Below are 17,926 nucleotides of genomic sequence, written 5' to 3'. Positions count from 1 at the left end.
CACCGTGTTTTATGCATACACAATAAAATGCTTAATTCCTGTTTTTTTCACCCTCATGTAGTCTAACATTGTGATAAAGTGCGGAACTGCGTTAGTTCTGTCCACGTGGTCCGATATTATATTATATTATATTATATTATATTATATTATATTATATTATATTATATTATATTATATTATATTATATTATATGTTGCACCCTAATCCTTGACGCATGCATGCGCAGCAGGAGGATAAGAATAAAAATCAACTTGGCTCCAGCTCATCTTTTCATCTTTGCTCCACTATCTGCGACAGGAAAGTTTAAACTGAACAATATCGAACCCTCTGTGTTTATAAAACTTCATGTTGGTCTACCACAGAGCCCGAACACAATTATTTCCACATGGAGCCAATTCTTTAAAAAGGAAATAACACAGCCTAAATGAAAATGCTGTGCGTAAACATTTCAAGGCCAGAGGCAGCGTTTAAACTTGGGCGATAAACAATACTGTAGTAAATTACAGAGCGTGTGTAATTTTTTTTTCTTTTCTGGATGTGAGGCGTGATACATAAAACGCCTTAACAACTATCGTGCACTCATAAACAGCTCACAGTAGGATGAGAGGAATAGTGGAGCCTGCCATCTCCAGTGCCATCCCCAGTTTCATCATCATCATCATCCAAAGCTCCAGCTGTCTGCCCAACTGTCCCTAACTCTGTTCTTCATTAGTGCATGAAAATACTTTTGCGCCAAATTGTTGCGGAATAGCAATGAATCACTTCATCAGGAGCAGTTTGCATCCAGGATTCACAAATATAAAATGAGTAAAATCAGTATCAGCGGTATCTCCCATCGACTTTAGGCCTCCATGTTTATGATGTACTGATGATAGTGAAGGTTTATTCGATATCATAATGTATTAATTGTATTTGTTCGAAACTAACCCGCATCCTCAGTGCGTCAGAGGAGTTCACAGAGTAATTATGCAGGTCTACGAACTAAATTCGTTGCTAATTCATTAAATAATAATCATAATCATCTGTCTCTGTAAAAAGATCATTTAATTTTTATCATATTATTCATACATATAGTTAAATCACGGAGCACAAGAACAAGAATTGCAGGCAAAATGTCCGACTTCTCCAATGTAAAGGGTTAAAAAAGAGAGAGAGAGAGAGAGAGAGAGAGAGAGAGAGAGAGACCCATTTCTGCTCAACGTCGCTCTGGATTTTTCATAAAGAGAAAAACAAGATTAAGTAGTCCATGCTTTTGTTTGTTTGTTTGTTTGTTTGTTTGTTTGTTTGTTTGTTTGTTTGTTTGTTTTAAGCAAAATGGAACTATAAAATCGGTCCACTTGTCTTGTCGGGATCAGTTTTTAAGTGCCAAAACGTTGATTTCGATAAGAAACAATCCATGAGAGCCAGTCAGCCTGTGCGTCCTTAAAGCATATGGATTCACATGGCCGGAGAGTGGCACGTTTATTCCTCCTGACTGGGTTCAGAGTGGCCTGAACAGGATGAAGAGGATGACGATGATGAAGAGGAAGAAGATGCGCTCGCGGCCTCCCTCGTCCTCTCTCTCTCCTGCTCAGAAAGCTGCTCACCGGAAGGAATGGAGTTCTTTTTTGGGCGTCCTTTCGGTTTGGTGGGGGACTCCAGCCCTCCTCCCTGCAATACCTTCATAATAAACAGCAAACATGAATATCAACAGCATGCACTTATTAACCTGTGATCTGGTGTAAAATAGCACAAAAAAAAGTGACACTTACAATTTTTTTCCATTTCATCCTTCTGTTTTGATACCAAGTTTTGACCTGCAGCTGACTGAGGCCTAAAGACTCAGCCAGGTCTATTCTATAAGAAAGAAAGTAATGACTGTGTTATTTATAATAATTAGGTTATAGTCTAATCACATATATATATATATATATATATATATATATATATATATATATATATATATATATATATATATATTCATTCAACTTGCAAAACCGTTACACAGTTGTAGAGGCTAATTACTGCGGTAATATGTTTACACCAGTGCCGAACATAACATAACATAACATAACATAACATAACATAACATAACATAACATAACATAACATAAAAAGTCCAATATACACAAGCTGTAATAATGCAAAATGCTTGAGCGACTTCTTTTGGAAACAGTCTCGCCTAACCTGTCTGGAGTCGAAAGATATTTCTGTTTCTCGAATCTCTTTTCCAGACCCATGAGCTGGAGTTCGGTGAACACGGTTCTGCTCCTTCTGCCTTTCTTGGTCTTGCTGAGTGCTTCGGCTCCGGGTTCGAGTTTCCCGCGCAGGTGCAGGTCGAGCGGGAGGTGGTGCGAGGCTGAGCCCACACCGAGCCCCGGAGGCCCGGGGAGCAGCGCAGAGCCGAGCGGCGGCCCGAGAGAACACGACAGCGGGGACACGGGGAACTTCAGGAGGCCGCTCTGCTCTGCCTTCAGCACTGAGGAATGAAACAAACACGAGGGGACTATCAGGACGAGACTGTTCTATGCTGACAAAATTATCTTACCTTATAGGCTATGATTGCATCTTTCCCCGCCTATTAAGGTATGTGTGCGTGTTCAACGCTCCAGTTTGCACCTATGGCTGATAGACAGCAATCTGTGAAAAATAACCTATTTTTAGTCTGGCCTTGTTGCTCGTTCAAATATAGGCAACGCACATAGGGAATGATTTCTATTCTATAAGAATTACAATGGCAGTGCGGACTCCAGTAAGCCGCCGTGTTCTGCCTTCAACTTTGAACAAAATAAATGCCCCTATAATTAACTACTATGGCAAAAAGAGAATGCGGGTCTTTTTAAAGAAAATATCCAAAATAGTGAACAACCTGTTTTTTTAAACTTTGTTTCAGCGAAGTGGTGAGCAGACAGACTACACTGAGACATTTTCATCTCACCGATTCTAAATGCTATGACTGAATAATATTGACACTAAGAACCACAGCAGCTCCTTTCTCTCTGTCCTCTGGAGTGAAGTGTAAAAGTAATACGACTAACAGATACAGGGCATTAATACACATGGTTTATGCTGGAATAATAATAATAATAATAATAATAATAATAATAATAATAATGCTACTACTACTACTACTACTACTACTACTACTACTACTACTAATAATAATAATAATAATAATAAACTTTGTGTTGATTATTTGCTTTATGAGTGATATCCCCTCAGTGTTTCACAAACTAATAGAGGGTAAAACATAGTTATAAAGTCTGGCCTCTTCCAGATAAATTACTTTTTTAAAGCTTCATCATAGACTAGTGTGTAGTTATGTTCATATTATGTTGTCACGTATCCACTGACAAATAATGCATCAAATGTAAATATATTCAGTTTAAACAATGTTGTTAAATTTAACGTGTCATAGTCATTGTTGTTGTTATTGTTGTATAGGCTATTTTTCCTGTCTTAAATTAGATATTAGAATAACTTATAAGTAAAATATGTTGGGCATTTGGTTTTTGCTATAATAATAATAATAATAATAATAATAATGGTAGTAATAACTATAATAATAAATAATAATAATAATAATAATAATAATAATAGCGTTATTATTTTCAAGATTTGCATATGCGTTTATTAATCTCTCTACAACATTAACGGCGTTAAGTAAGGAATCTTTTTTAAACTTGACTGCAGCACTTGGACAAAGTCATCCTGATATGCGTCCTTGTTTAGAACATGGACACTCACCTAAGTGATTTGGATACGGCCGTGCCGACAAAAGCGCGTGTACTCCGAATTTGAGTAAATCTCCAGCAGGAGGAGAGGCCTTGTGGTCCGGATGCTCGGTGAGGATCTCCTCGATCATGAAACTTCTGTACCGGTGAGACCTGTGGTCCTGCTGTGCCTCCGCAGGGTAATAGTGAGCCCCGATCTCCAGAGGATGCTGCATCATTACTGCGCCTTCCTGGACGCGACACACTTCTTCCGTGTTTCGAGTCCCTCTTTGTCGATGGTGCGTAAAAATTCGCATCGAGGTGGTGCGTAAAAATTCACATGTCTGCCCGAGGCGCACAAGGAGAAACATCCGTCCCGCTCTTCCGGTTAACTGGAGCCATCCTGGACACGGCTAAGGGAGGTTCTTTAACGCGCGAAAAGAGTGACATCCGCTCTCCGAGCTCCTGAACGCAATAATTTCGTGCTTTTCCTCTGTGGATGTCTAAAACATGCTCGAGTCCTCACAGCTGAATTAGGAAGTTTGATCCTCTCACCATGGAACAGAGCAGTGTGTTAACTTGGTCACAAAAGTTTTGAGTCCAGAACACACACGCTTAAGGAGGTCTTATCACACAACGCCCCTCCTCCTCCAAAGCCTGATGACACCCTCGCCCACAAAAAGAGGATGGGGGCTCGCAAAAGATGAGGTTTTCGGCAGCACTGCCTCAGCAATAGGATATAACAACATCGACTGATGTTTCTATTTAAAATAGAAAAAAAGGTCAAATGGCTTTAGATTTAGTCTCCCAATCCCAAACTGCAGTAGTAATGTAATCTCAAAATCTTAAAACATCGTTTTTTAGCAGAATGTATGCTCTAAGCCTCGCAGTAATGATCCTGCCATCGAATAAAACAGCTGTGTGGTCGAGTGACTCAGTGTCAAGGATGCGTTAAAAGCTCTCAAGGCTAGAAAGACACGAGTGTTTGTAAATATTATCTCATCGTAATTGACAAAAGACAAATAGTCTGTTCATTCTTCATGAAGAACATTCCCAGCTCACAATACGACTGCACGTTTACAATCAGTAGTCTGTGTCATTAAAATAAGAGCCGTACATTCAAATGGCCTGTAAAATGTGATGACCAGCATACAAGGTATGAACCATTCAGAACCTTGTTCCATCCACCACCACGTAGTTCCACTTTTCTGCCCTAATAATAATAATAATAATAATAATAATAATAATAATAATAATAATAATAATAATAATAAACCTATTATACATAATTGGTACTATTATTAATAATGTAATAATAACAACATATTATAATACTATTATTATACGTTCTAGGGAAACACTCGTTTCCAGGGTTCAACAAAATATTCAGGACAGCCCAAGACTCTTAAGAGTTGTACATTTTGAGTGTCGAGCTTCTAGCCTACTTGACTACTATTTTAATGCTTCACACTTCACACAAAAGTTCTGCAGAAGTTCACTGGAGCGTTCAGAATCCTCCTAAAGGGATGTTATATAAAAACCTGTCTGGAAAGGAGACATTCAGCTATTGGGCTCTAGAGTGGACGCTGAAGGACTCCCCTAAAAGGCCAAACAAATGAACCGTTAAGGGTTTTAAACCTTTTAACCTTTTAAAACTACTCCTCTGACTATAACTAACTAACTAACTAACTAACTAACTAACTAACTAACTAACTAACTAACTAACTAACTAACTAACTAACTAACTAACTAACTAACTAGCATAGTACACCCCTATAGTAGACCATCATGCACATTCATTTACTCATTCACAGCTAAGGCCAATTCAGTATAACCAATCAAGCTAATACCATGTGTCATAGCAAGATAAAAAACACAATTTAATAGGCCTACTAATAGTAATAGGACTACTACTACTACTTCTACTACTACTACTACTACTACTACTACTACTACCTACTGTAATTATTAGTTTTTGCTGTATAGGATGCACCATTAAAAGAAGGCATTTTAACTTTTATAATAATAATAATAATAATAATAATAATAATAATAATAATAATAAATTCTGTAAAGCTGTTTTGCGACAATGTTTATTGTTAAAAGCGCTGTACAAATAAACTTGATTTGATTTGATTTGATAATAATAATAATAATAATAATAATAATAATAATAATAATAATAAACCTATTATACATAATTGGTACTATTATTAATAATGTAATAATAACAACATATTAGAATACTATTATTATATGTTCTAGGGAAACACTCGTTTCCAGGGTTCAACAAAATATTCAGGACAATCCAAGACACTTAAGAGTTCTACATTTTGAGTGTCGAGCTTCTAGCCTACTTGACTACTATTTTAATGCTTCACACTTCACACAAAAGTTCTGCAGAAGTTCACTGGAGCGTTCAGAATCCTCCTAAAGGGATGTTATATAAAAACCTGTTTGGAAAGGAGACATTCAGCTACTGGGCTCTAGAGTGGACGCTGAAGGACTCCCCTAAAAGGCCAAACAAATGAATCGTTTAGGGCTTTAAACCTTTTAACCTTTTAAAACTACTCCTCTGACTATAACTAACTAACTAACTAACTAACTAACTAACTAACATAGTACACCCCTATAGTAGACCACCATGCACATTCATTTACTCATTCACAGCTAAAGCCAATTCAGTATAATCAAGCTAATACCATGTGTCATGGCAAGATAAAAAATACAATTTAATAGGCCTACTAATAGTAATAGGACTTCTATTTCTACTACTACTACTACTACTACTACTACTACTACTACTACTACTACCTACTGTAATTATTAGTTTTTGCTGTATAGGATGCACTATTAAAAGAAGGCATTTTAACTTTAATAATAATAATAATAATAATAATAATAATAATAAACCTATTATACATAATTGGTACTATTATTAATAATGTAATAATAACAACATATTATAATACTATTATTATATGTTCTAGGGAAACACTTGTTTCCAGGGTTCAACAAAATATTCAGGACAACCCAAGACTCTTAAGAGTTCTACATTTTGAGTGTCGAGCTTCTAGCCTACTTGACTACTATTTTAATGCTTCACACTTCACACAAAAGTTCTGCAGAAGTTCACTGGAGCGTTCAGAATCCTCCTAAAGGGATGTTATATAAAAACCTGTCTGGAAAGGAGACATTCAGCTATTGGGCTCTAGAGTGGACGCTGAAGGACTCCCCTAAAAGGCCAAACAAATGAACCGTTTAGGGTTTTAAACCTTTTAACCTTTTAAAACTACTCCTCTGACTATAACTAACTAACTAACTAACTAACTAACTAACTAACTAACTAACTAACTAACTAACTAACTAACTAACTAACTAACTAACTAACTAACTAGCATAGTACACCCCTATAGTAGACCATCATGCATATTCATTTACTCATTCACAGCTAAGGCCAATTCAGTATAACCAATCAAGCTAATACCATGTGTCATGGCAAGATAAAAAAAAAACACACAATTTAATAGGCCTACTAATAGTAATAGGACTACTACTTCTACTACTACTACTACTACTACTACTACTACTACTACTACTACCTACTGTAATTATTAGTTCTTGCTGTATAGGATGCACCATTAAAGGAAGGCATAATAATAATAATAATAATAATAATAATAATAATAATAATAATACTAATAATAATAATAATTATTATTATTATTATTATTGTTATTGTTGTTGTTGTTTATACTTGGATTATCCTAACTACATTTCCATGATGGATATATCTTCTTGACAACATACAACTTTAGATGCAGAGTGTAATTTCAACTAATTGGTTGGAAAAAATATATTAATGAGAACGAAGCACTTTACACGGGACGGTGTTGGATATAGTGGTAGTAACTCCTTATTTTAACCACTAGGCGGCAGTATGCGAATTATGAATGCGCGGCGATGACTTTTGATCAAATATATAAGCAGCATGTTGATAATTACTGAGCTTCAGATTTATGTTTAGCTCTAATGATTTACTCTGTTATTCTATCCCTTTACTTGTTCTTACTGTAGGGGTACAAATCTATTAGCTTTTCAGTGATATGCTAAATTTTATTTTTGTTGTCATCTCTGAAAACTGTAAAAGCCCATGACGATCAAATACCAACACTAAAACCTTACAGAAATATTCTGACTGACAGTTCAATTGAATCTGTGAAAATACTCCACACCAAAGCTGATGCTGAAGTCACCACTCAGTCGGAAGGGGTTTTAAGATTCTCTCGGCAAGTTGAACATCACATAACTTTAAAATTACGAGATGTATTTGATATGAATGATTGTTGTTGTTGTTTATTGATTGATTAATTAATTTCATTAAGCCTTCTCCTACCATGCACGACAAAGATCAACACAAAATGTCAAGTGTCTATTTTCATGAACGTCTGGAACAACTGTCAGTACTTTACAAGCGTTAAACACAAAGCAAGCCATAATGGATTCAAAAATAATCTCAGTAGCTAAATAGGACTTTTGGCCACTGCAGACCTTATCTCACATGTTAAAACGTGAATCTACTGGGTCAGGTTTGTTATTATTGGCTTTTTACAATGTACTTGCTAGTAGATGTGACTCAGTGCACTGAGGCCTCTTAGTTTGAAATGAAAGGCGTTTGGCACCTTTTTCTTTAATTCTTCAAAGCTGAAGCGTCAACGGCCTTGCTTTGGTCACGTGATCACAAACGGGCCAATCAGATGCCTTATTTGTGTCCCACAACCTGTTAAAATGTAACTGTTTGAAAATGGGCAGAGAACAGACGGTGTAAATATTCTGGATGTGTACTGTGATTTAAACAGAACTCCTTCTGATCTGAGTATGGCTGCAACACAAAGCGGCATGACCGGGAACTGATAAAAAAAACAAAACATCAATAGAAGGAACGAGGTATGTAGCTGACAATCAGGTATACTCTACATCCATTAGCTTAATTGGTTGTTGTTTCAGAAGGTGATCGTTGCCTTCTGCTCTAATGTTACAGTTTATATAACGGGCTCGTGTAGAGCATTAATTAGGTCAGTTAGCTTACGGTGGCTAAGTGTTTTGTTTTTAACGTGTTGACACTGGATACCAAAACACCGGGCTTTACATTACACAGCCCTGGTCTAGCAAACAGGCTAGCCATCTTTGTTGCACACACACACACACACACATACATACATACATACATACATATCTACTTGCTTTCTTTCTGCATGAGATAGCTGGCTAATGATGGCGTTTGGAGGTTTACATTAAGTGTTTATACCGTGATAAGGTTAAGGATAATCTGGTGCAGCCCGACCATGTAAATAGTGTGCATCCTGTTAGTGGTTATTTATGAATCTACCAAAAACGTTTCAACAAATTCACTTGGGTTTGCATTTATTTTGCTGTATTTGACATCCTCTGTTTCACTGGCAAGTCAAATGATTAAGGACATTTTTTTTAGTTTTAGGACCGTGCAGATGTATCTGCAGTTAGGTTATGCCTGAACAAGTTATTTACACTACCGTTCAAAAGTTTGGGGTCACTTTGAAATTTCCTTATTTTTGAAAGAAAAGCACTGTTCTTTTCAATGATCACTTTAAACTAATCAGAAATACACTCTATACATTGCTAATGTGGTAAATGACTATTCTAGCTGCAAATGTCTGGTTTTTGGTGCAATATCTCCATAGGTGTATAGAGGCCCATTTCCAGCAACTCTCACTCCAGTGTTCTAATGGTACAATGTGTTTGCTCATTGCCTCAGAAGGCTAATGGATGATTAGAAAACCCTTGTACAATCATGTTAGCACAGCTGAAAACGGTTTAGCTCTTTAGAGAAGCTATAAAACTGACCTTCCTTTGAGCAGATTGAGTTTCTGGAGCATCACATTTGTGGGGTCGATTAAATGCTCAAAATGGCCAGAAAAATGTCTTGACTATATTTTCTATTTTACATTTTACAACTTATGGTGGTAAATAAAAGTGTGACTTTTCATGGAAAACACAAAATTGTCTGGGTGACCCCAAACTTTTGAACGGTAGTGTATATGGCCATCCATCCATCCATCCACCCATCCATCCATTACCTGTAACCGCTTATCCTGTACAGGGCAAGTTGGAGCCTATCCCAGCTAACTATGGGCGAGAGGCAGGGTACACCCTGGACAAGTTGCCAAATCATCGCAGGGATGACGCATAGAGACAAACAACCATTCACACACATTCACACCTACGGTCAATGTAGAGCCACCAATTAACCTAACCTGCATGACTGGGGGGGAAACCGGAGTACCCGGAGGAAACCCATGCAGACACGGGGAGAACATGCAAACTCCACACAGAAAGGCCCTCGTCGGCCACTGGGCTCAAACCCAGAACCTTCTTGCTGTGAGACGACAGCGCTAATCACTACACCACCGTGCCGCCTTATTTATATGGTTATTAAAACTGAAATTTACTGAATAGTGAGTGTTCCTGCCACACCAGGCTTATGCAAATGAGATGCACAAATAACTGTAGCTATTTTTCTACTTGGAAATATTTACTTGGAGTTTTTAAGAAGTAAGCAGCATGTGACATGATATTGTGGAATATGTAAGGAATGAAATATAGGAGGCATGCTGTTGGAGGAAAATAATCCATGACAGGGTGATGTGAAGTGACCTAACACAAAGCAGAATTACAGTAACCACCCGGAAGCTGCTTATTTTCCAATCACCACATGTTCCAAAATGTTTTGTTCCTTTACACCACAGAAATTTGCCAGTGGTATGGAGATCTTGCAGTCACGTGACCGGAAAGTACACAGCCGCCATCTTGTCGGTAAAAAACACAGCTGAATACTGCTGCACTCGTGTACAGAATGGATCAATTTCAACCGACGGGCTACACGGCTCACTTTTCTAATGAACAGATAACTAGATATATGTCTAAAATAAACGATCTACAGATTAGTGACCCTTATGGCTTACCGGACGTAGTTTTCACGACCGTGTCAGTGGATATGGAACTGCCAGAGGTGGAATACCCAGACGTGTACAATTACCTCATCAACTTTCCCTCGCTGTTCAGTGGTGAAGCACTGTGTGCTTATAAATCTCTGGACAGTTATCTTTACAGAAATTCAGGATTTGTCAGCGACTCAGATGTGGCATCTTGTAAACAAGAAAATAATCCTCATTGGACGGGTAAGTCACTTAAGTATTGAGTATAGCACTGACCAGCCGATTATAGAATAGAATAAGGTAATTCCAGCTGTAATTCCAAATTGTCCATCTTGTTTACCATGGATCTGGCGTTGGAGAGGTAGAGGCTTAGCAGTGGAGGTTTGAGTGGCTGTTTTCTGAGCTTAGTCAACAGGCCGGTGTACCCTCCTGGATTTCGCGCATGCGCAGTAGGCTTGGTAGGACAAATCCAAGAGGTAGGATAACTTTACAGAACACTGGCTCTGCAGCCTCGCTTTTGCTTCTGCTCCCGACGCCGCCTCCTTCGCTTTGCTTCCGATAACAATCCACGGAGACCCCGCTGGTCTCGCTATCTCGTCCGGAATGTTGTGCATGCGATGGAAATCGCTACAAACCGTCATTTTCTGCTGGAAACCAATGTCCAGTAAGTCCATACGGTTGTAGTGGATATTGAAGTCCGGTACAGACGAACAACACGCAAAAATACACATAAAAAGCGTGCACAGGTAGGGAGAGCTTGTAGCGCAGCCATTGTAGTAGAATTGTATATAGTAGGGTTTTCCAGAGGAAAAGGTAGAACCAGAAGTAGAAGGTGGAAATATGGCGTTTGACCGACGAGATGGCGTCTGTCACAATCTGGATCGGCTGTGACATCACATGCAAGTGCTCCATAGGTTTCGAGTCAATCTTAGACAGGGTTTGCAATTGTCATAGGACACCATCCATTCATTATCTGTAGCCACTTATCCTGTTCTACAGGGTTGCAGGCAAGCTGAAGCCTATTCCAGCTGACTATGGGCGAGAGGCAGGGTACACCCTGGAGAAGTTGCCAGGTTATCGCAGAGCTGACACATAGACAAACAACTACCCACATTCACACCTACGGTCAATTTAGAGCCACCAGTTAGCCTAACCTGCATGTCTTTGGACTGTGGGGGAAACCGGAGCACCCGGAAGAAACCCACGCAGACACGGGGAGAACATGCAAACTCCATACAGAAAGGCCCTCGCCGGCCGCTGGGCTCGAACCTAGGGCCTTCTTGCTGTGAGGTGACAGTGCTACCCACTACACCACCGTGCCACCCTGTCATAGGACACATGTAATGTTAACATTCATTTGCTATGATGTAAACAACTTTACACTATCTCATCTCATTATCTCTAGCCGCTTTATCCTTCTACAGGGTCGCAGGCAAGCTGGAGCCTATCCCAGCTGACTATGGACGAAAGGTGGGGTACACCCTGGACAAGTCGCCAGGTCATCACAGGGTTGACACATAGACACACACAACCATTCACACTCGCATTCACACCTACGGTCAATTTAGAGTCACCAGTTAACCTAACCTGCATGTCTTTGGACTGTGGGGGAAACCGGAGCACCTGGAGGAAACCCATGCGGACACGGGGAGAACATGCAAACTCCACACAGAAAGGCCCTCGCCGGCCAAGGGGCTCGAACCCGGACCTTCTTGCTGTGAGGCGACAGCGCTAACCACTACACCACCGTGCCGCCAACTTTACACTAGAATATGTGAAATGAAATGTACAGTCCCCAGACACTTTATTAATACTAGGCAGGAACAGGGACCCCTATGCCCCTGGATTACACAAGGTCTAATCTCATTCTCATTATCTGTAGCCGCTTTATCCTGTTCTACAGGGTCCCAGGCAAGCCGGAGCCTATCCCAGCTGACTACGGGCAAAAGGCGGGGTACACCCTGGACAAGTCGCCAGGTCATCACAGGGCATTACACAAGGTGTTAGAAATATTCTTTTGAGATTCCGGTCCGTGTTGATGCAGTTGCATCATATAACTGCTGTAGACTTGTCAGCTGCACATTCATTCTGCAAATCTTTTTCTTCTACCAAATCCCAAAGGTGCTCTATTGGATTCATATCTGGTGACTGGGGATGCCATTGTAGTGCACTGAACTTATTGTCATGTTCATGGAATCAGTTTGAGATGACTTGTGCTTTGTGACAGTAGAACATTATCATGCTGGAAGTTGCTATTACAGGTTGGGTAAATGGTAACTAGCTAGTAGCCTGACTTGTTGACACAAGGCAAGTTGCGTCCATGGATTCATGTTGTGACTCAACTGTCTGGTTTCTGTGAGCTATTGTAGCTGGGTCAATGACGTGAGGTGTTTTTTCTGTCATCAGAAACAATTCAGTGTTATTTTAATGTTCTTTTAATCATTTCAATCAAAAATCATTTCTGCTTAGAATGTAAACAAACTGGTGAAATGATGGTAGCAATTTGTGAAAAATACTATAATACTTGAAAAATAAAAAAAAGATACGTTCTTCCCATCAAATACTTTCATTCCATATTTTGTTTGTTTTTTTTTTTGTATATTTTGGGGTTTTGTTTTCGAGCACAGTTTTTATTTCGTCCTCGTTTGGTTGAGCAACATGCGCTGCCATTTTTTTTTTTCTACTCATGGTCTATGAGCTGATAGCCTAGTTGTAGAGCAGCCAATCAGAGCATGTAATTGCTCATATGCAGTGAATGCGGATAGAATATACATTTTTATATGGACATGAGTGTTTTATTGGGAAATACGCCAATCATATTTTTTCATAGAAACTACATGGAGAACAAAAAACGTCACGTAAATCTCTGTCACTCGTCAGGAAATCAACGAATTGTTTTTGATAAATTTGGGTACTTTGTTTGTGAATGTGTCTATATAATAAAAAGAAAATCACAGGTTGGCTTGAAGATATGAAGTTCATCTTTCTGTGTTTAAAAATTCACATTTTTCATACGAAATGCATCGTGGATCTGAGTGACGTAAATGATATTGGCTGGCATTGAGTGGTATATCAGATGTATTCCATTCAGCTAGCATGATATTGAACGAATTGAAGACGAGTTTAATATTATGCTAGCTGAATGGAATATATTTGATATACCACTCAACGTACCCAGCCGATATTATTATTATTATTATTATTATTATTATTATTATACATTCCTTTTAGTTGTTAAATGCATCTTTTTCTTATAAAATTCTCTTAATCTTCCATATTTAACAAAGCAAACCTGGAGGCCATGTTTGCTTACAGATTGTCACAGTTGCTCGCTAGCACGGAAGTTTTACGTCTTTGATGTGTGACGTCATGTTGTCTTGACAAGCATGCAATGTTGTAAACCATGTTCAACGCTTGGTCTCCGTTGGGTAGAGTGACGTAACACGTACGATAAGCAATATGCAAACAATATTGCATGCTATCAAACCAAATTAATGAAACCTATTAGAAGGGAATAGAATACATTATTTTATTTAATCAAAAAAGTATCCTGTATGTATAATAATTTCCGATATCTCACTCCATTGATGTCATGCCCAGTGTTTTCTCACCGACTTGACGTGCGTTGTCAAAATGGCAAACTGGCAAAAAAATGGCAAAAAAAAGAAAATTCTTCTGATTAACTAATTTTTTTTTTTTTTTTTTTTTTGTGGCTGTGTCCATATAACAGTGTTCTCCCCAGAGCACTTTTGCGTGTTGGGGCTGACATGCTTTAATTTCATGCAGACATGCTTTAAATTTGCTGACACGCTATTTATTTGCTCTGACACTCACTGAAAAATCATATCAGATTTCTATCTTGTGATGTTTGGGGCATATGTTGAAGGAAAATCAGTGTTTTGGGCTGGTTTGCTGCCATGATGCACTCAGGCAGATTGGAAATACCCCTGGGAAATCCCCAATCACAGCAAACTCCATTAATCACTTTGCTACTGCACTGGTACCCTGACGCTTCAGTGTGCAGGTGAGCACCCTTGCACTGACTTCACATTTACCTTAGCAACCGTTGCTACCCTATGCCTGGGGGACAAGTGAACTTTGTTTACATACTGTTCACTTACTGTAGACAAGCGAAGATGTCCGGCATCTGTTGTCTGAAGAAAACTACAGCTAAAAAAGCTCTACTACTGGATTACTTGGATAACCTTAGACAGAAAGAAGCAAAGGATAGATATACACGGAAATTAGAGTTTATTAGAAGTTATGATCCGTACAAAATTCCTCGAAATGACTGACTGTGCAGATTTGTGGCCCAGCGTTAGCATTAGCTGCATGTTGGAATATACCTTCTTTTTCCCGAAGAGTCCCGACACAGAAGAACAGTTAAACTACAAAAACAAGAAAATCTTTTGTGTAAAGACTTTCCCCTGACATCAGCTTTTGGGACCAGAATGTTGCAAAAGCCAAAGCATGTACTCTCAAAGGGCTCTGACCTGAACTGCGGGCTATTCTGGCCCTCCACTTCTCAACAGAGCTGTTTGCACTCTATCATTTATACAGTGATGCTTATTATTGTTAAAACAATATCTGAAGTGCTATTTTTTGTAAAATAACAAAATATCTTGCTCTAAACTTTCAAACAATTAGATAAAAATTTTACAATATAGTGGATGGTACAACAATTACATTAATAATTAATGCAATAATTACATATACTAGTAGCAGCATTATTGCTCAAACATGTTGTTTATGGGTCAATCCATGAGAAATCACCAGACGCCTCGCCACTGACCATCTCAGATTTGCTTCATACTTTCTGGAAATATTGTCAGTGTGCCCAATAAACACTGTACAAAATTTTAGGCTTGTACCTTCATTCGTTTCTGAGATATCGGGGCTTTAAAAAAGGGGCGTGGCCCCGATTTCACTGTTAAAACGCGTGCTACAGAAAACGGATCTAACTTCCAGAAGTCATTACTTTTAAACTATTCATGCAAGATGCATGAAATTTTCAAGGATTGTTCTTCAATGCCAGATGCCTTTAAAGGTCCCCTTGCATCGTTTTTTCATTAATTGTGCGGTGGTCTCTAGTATGAATGAATGCCCTGTGAGCTGGTTTTGGTGAAAAAAAAAAAAAAATGCTGTGGTTCTCCTGTTTCAGGTTGTTCTAGTTTGGTGGAGGAGTGGGTGGCAGGAGAACGACAGGATTTCAGCTCTTACTCATTAATCTTCATGACATGTAAGCGTGCTACCTCTGATTGGCTAACAGCAATCAGTAAATGTGTTACCTCTCATTGGCTAACAGCACTATGACACTACCTCCAGTGGGTCAGAACAAGCGGATGTGGGTGTCTTTTGTAAAAACTGTTTCAATTGGCTATTATGGTCTCGACATCGATGTTTTGACCAATAACAAATGTAGATGTGGCAGCGGGGGCGTGGCTGAGCGGCGGTCTGTGAATGGAGGGCGGAGTCAGGGAAGGTAAGTGGCAGAATCACTGCACCTGATGGGAATTAACGTGTTTGTGTGTCTTCCCCAGTGACCGTGCCCTATAAGAGGAGAGGGAGAGCAGAGGAAGGGAGCTCTCTCTCCCCAACCTGTGTGTGTGCATGCGCACGCGAGCGAGTGACTGGGAGGGAGTCATTCATTTATTTATTTATTTATTTATTTAATTGAATACTCCCTGTGGCAGTGGCTCTCATCAAGGCATGAGGCACGGAGCGGAGCTTGCCTCGGGGGGTATGGGGGGAATAACGTCCCCTGGCTGGGAGCTGACGGGCCCTGGCAGTGCTGGTTCGTTCGGGAGAGGGCAGGGGTCGCTGGCTGCCAAGTCTGGGGAGGCTGGGACCTAGGGTTAGGTGAATTACGTCCCAAGGCGCAGAGCTAGCCCGCCCAGGGAGCACTCTTTCGTTCGGGAGAGGGCAGAGGCCGCTGGCTGCCGAGGCTGGGACCTCCCCTGCCCGAGTTACGAGTGTGCAAAGTCAGGCTGGAGCTGCCATTAGAAACGAAACTGATGCGGAGCACCGCGCCGTGCCTCGGGGCGAATTGCGTCTCTCTCCTCGCACTTTCTTCCCGTGGGCGGTCGCAAGCCAAGGTGGGCGAGGCCATGAATACTAATTTTCGAAGTGACGCAACTTTTGTATGGCTTTTTCTGATCCGCTCGTCTTTCCGACTATTTTCTTTCATAAGCTAATACAGGGAATGGGAGTAGAATTACATTTTCATGCAGCATGCATATGCAACTTGGAGTGAACTAATGGTATTTCAAAAAGAGCCAGTATTAAATGTTTTTGGTGGAAGGGCACCTTTAAATACCAAAATAGAAAGTTCACAGTTCAATATTTGCCAAGTTATGACTTGCTGAAAATCATTAAAAAATGTCTTCTATCGTGCTTTGGAGCAACTTTGACGCCCCATATCTCCACATTAAAGCACACCAGATCTTTCAAATTTTCTTATTTATTACTCATCTTATAGTACTCTTTAGGCAACTAGGTATGTGTTCAAAAGAAATCAAACTTTCTGATTTATTGGGCTTTAAAAAAAAAAAACATTTTGCACCTATAATTCAAATGCATTTTGCAAATGTATGACAAGGTCTACCATAAAAATAATTATACCACTGGAAAGAGCTTGTTCTGATTAGCAAATGCATAACATATGAAGTTGGTACCGTAAACCAAACTATAAATATTAAGGTATCAAGTACGGCATGTTTTACGATAGACGGAAATGCTGTTTTAAGGCATATTACAATACAATTACAAACCTACAGTGTAGGAAAAATAACCTTAAAAATACTTTATTTGAAGAGTTTAAACAGTATATTGATTTGCTTTTCCACATCAGATGGAAGTTTATACTGCCTGTCAGTTGATGTAAAATCAATGATTTTCATGACATGCACCAGAGGGACCCAACAGTTACCCTCTCTCCTGGGTCAGCTGTAAGTCTGAGAGGGACCATGAGGATGCATAAATGTTACTTGTACATCTTGTTCCTCCTCTGATGATGCACGAATGTTGCCTATCCACCACTGTCTGTCATACAAGCATACAACATATTTACCAGGAATTGTATCTGCCAGAGAGACTGCTGATTTAACGGGGGTTTTATGCATTACTTGTGGCCGATTCCCACTCATATTCACAATGAAGCTAGGACCACCTGACACCCTGCTGACCTGCAGCTGGTTGGACATGATTGGAACGAACGAGTGGTTGTCTCTTGTTCCAGGAATAGTAGCTGACCTTAAAAAT

General features: G+C 39.4%; 2 protein-coding genes across 3 annotated transcripts in view; one reads left to right on the top strand and one right to left on the bottom strand.

Moving 5' to 3' along the window:
• Nucleotides 1-1,081: 1,081 nt before the first annotated feature.
• barx1 (BARX homeobox 1) lies at nt 1,082-4,268 on the bottom strand. Its single transcript, XM_060911019.1, has 4 exons — nt 3,727-4,268; nt 2,167-2,458; nt 1,752-1,836; nt 1,082-1,659 (listed from the first exon to the last, which is right to left on the bottom strand). The coding sequence occupies exons 1-4, from the start codon at nt 4,061-4,063 to the stop codon at nt 1,462-1,464; spliced, it is 912 nt and encodes a 303-aa protein (XP_060767002.1). The 5' UTR covers nt 4,064-4,268; the 3' UTR covers nt 1,082-1,461.
• A 4,206-nt stretch (nt 4,269-8,474) lies between these two features.
• The window catches only part of ptpdc1a (protein tyrosine phosphatase domain containing 1a), a 121,465-nt gene continuing 112,013 nt past the window's right edge, over nt 8,475-17,926 (top strand). For both annotated transcript variants that reach the window (XM_060909913.1, XM_060909912.1), the window contains exon 1: nt 8,475-8,639. The gene's annotated coding sequence lies outside the window, so the exon portion shown is untranslated. The remainder of the gene's footprint in view (nt 8,640-17,926) is intronic.

This window comes from Neoarius graeffei, chromosome 26 (genome assembly GCF_027579695.1).
Source record: "Neoarius graeffei isolate fNeoGra1 chromosome 26, fNeoGra1.pri, whole genome shotgun sequence".
Lineage (NCBI taxonomy): Eukaryota > Metazoa > Chordata > Actinopteri > Siluriformes > Ariidae > Neoarius > Neoarius graeffei.
Note: the sequence above shows the minus strand (reverse complement) of the source record. Positions and strands in the feature narration are given on the sequence as shown.

Excerpts from the sequence above, each read along its gene's own strand:
- barx1 (XM_060911019.1), bottom strand. The coding sequence starts at position 4,063 with ATGTTTCTCCTTGTGCGCCTCGGGCAGACATGTGAATTTTTACGCACC. Across the intron at positions 2,459-3,726 it reads GCCGTATCCAAATCACTTAG|TGCTGAAGGCAGAGCAGAGC; the intron begins GTGAGTGTCCAT and ends TTCATTCCTCAG. Across the intron at positions 1,660-1,751 it reads GGATGAAATGGAAAAAAATT|GTATTGCAGGGAGGAGGGCT; the intron begins GTAAGTGTCACT and ends TTTATTATGAAG.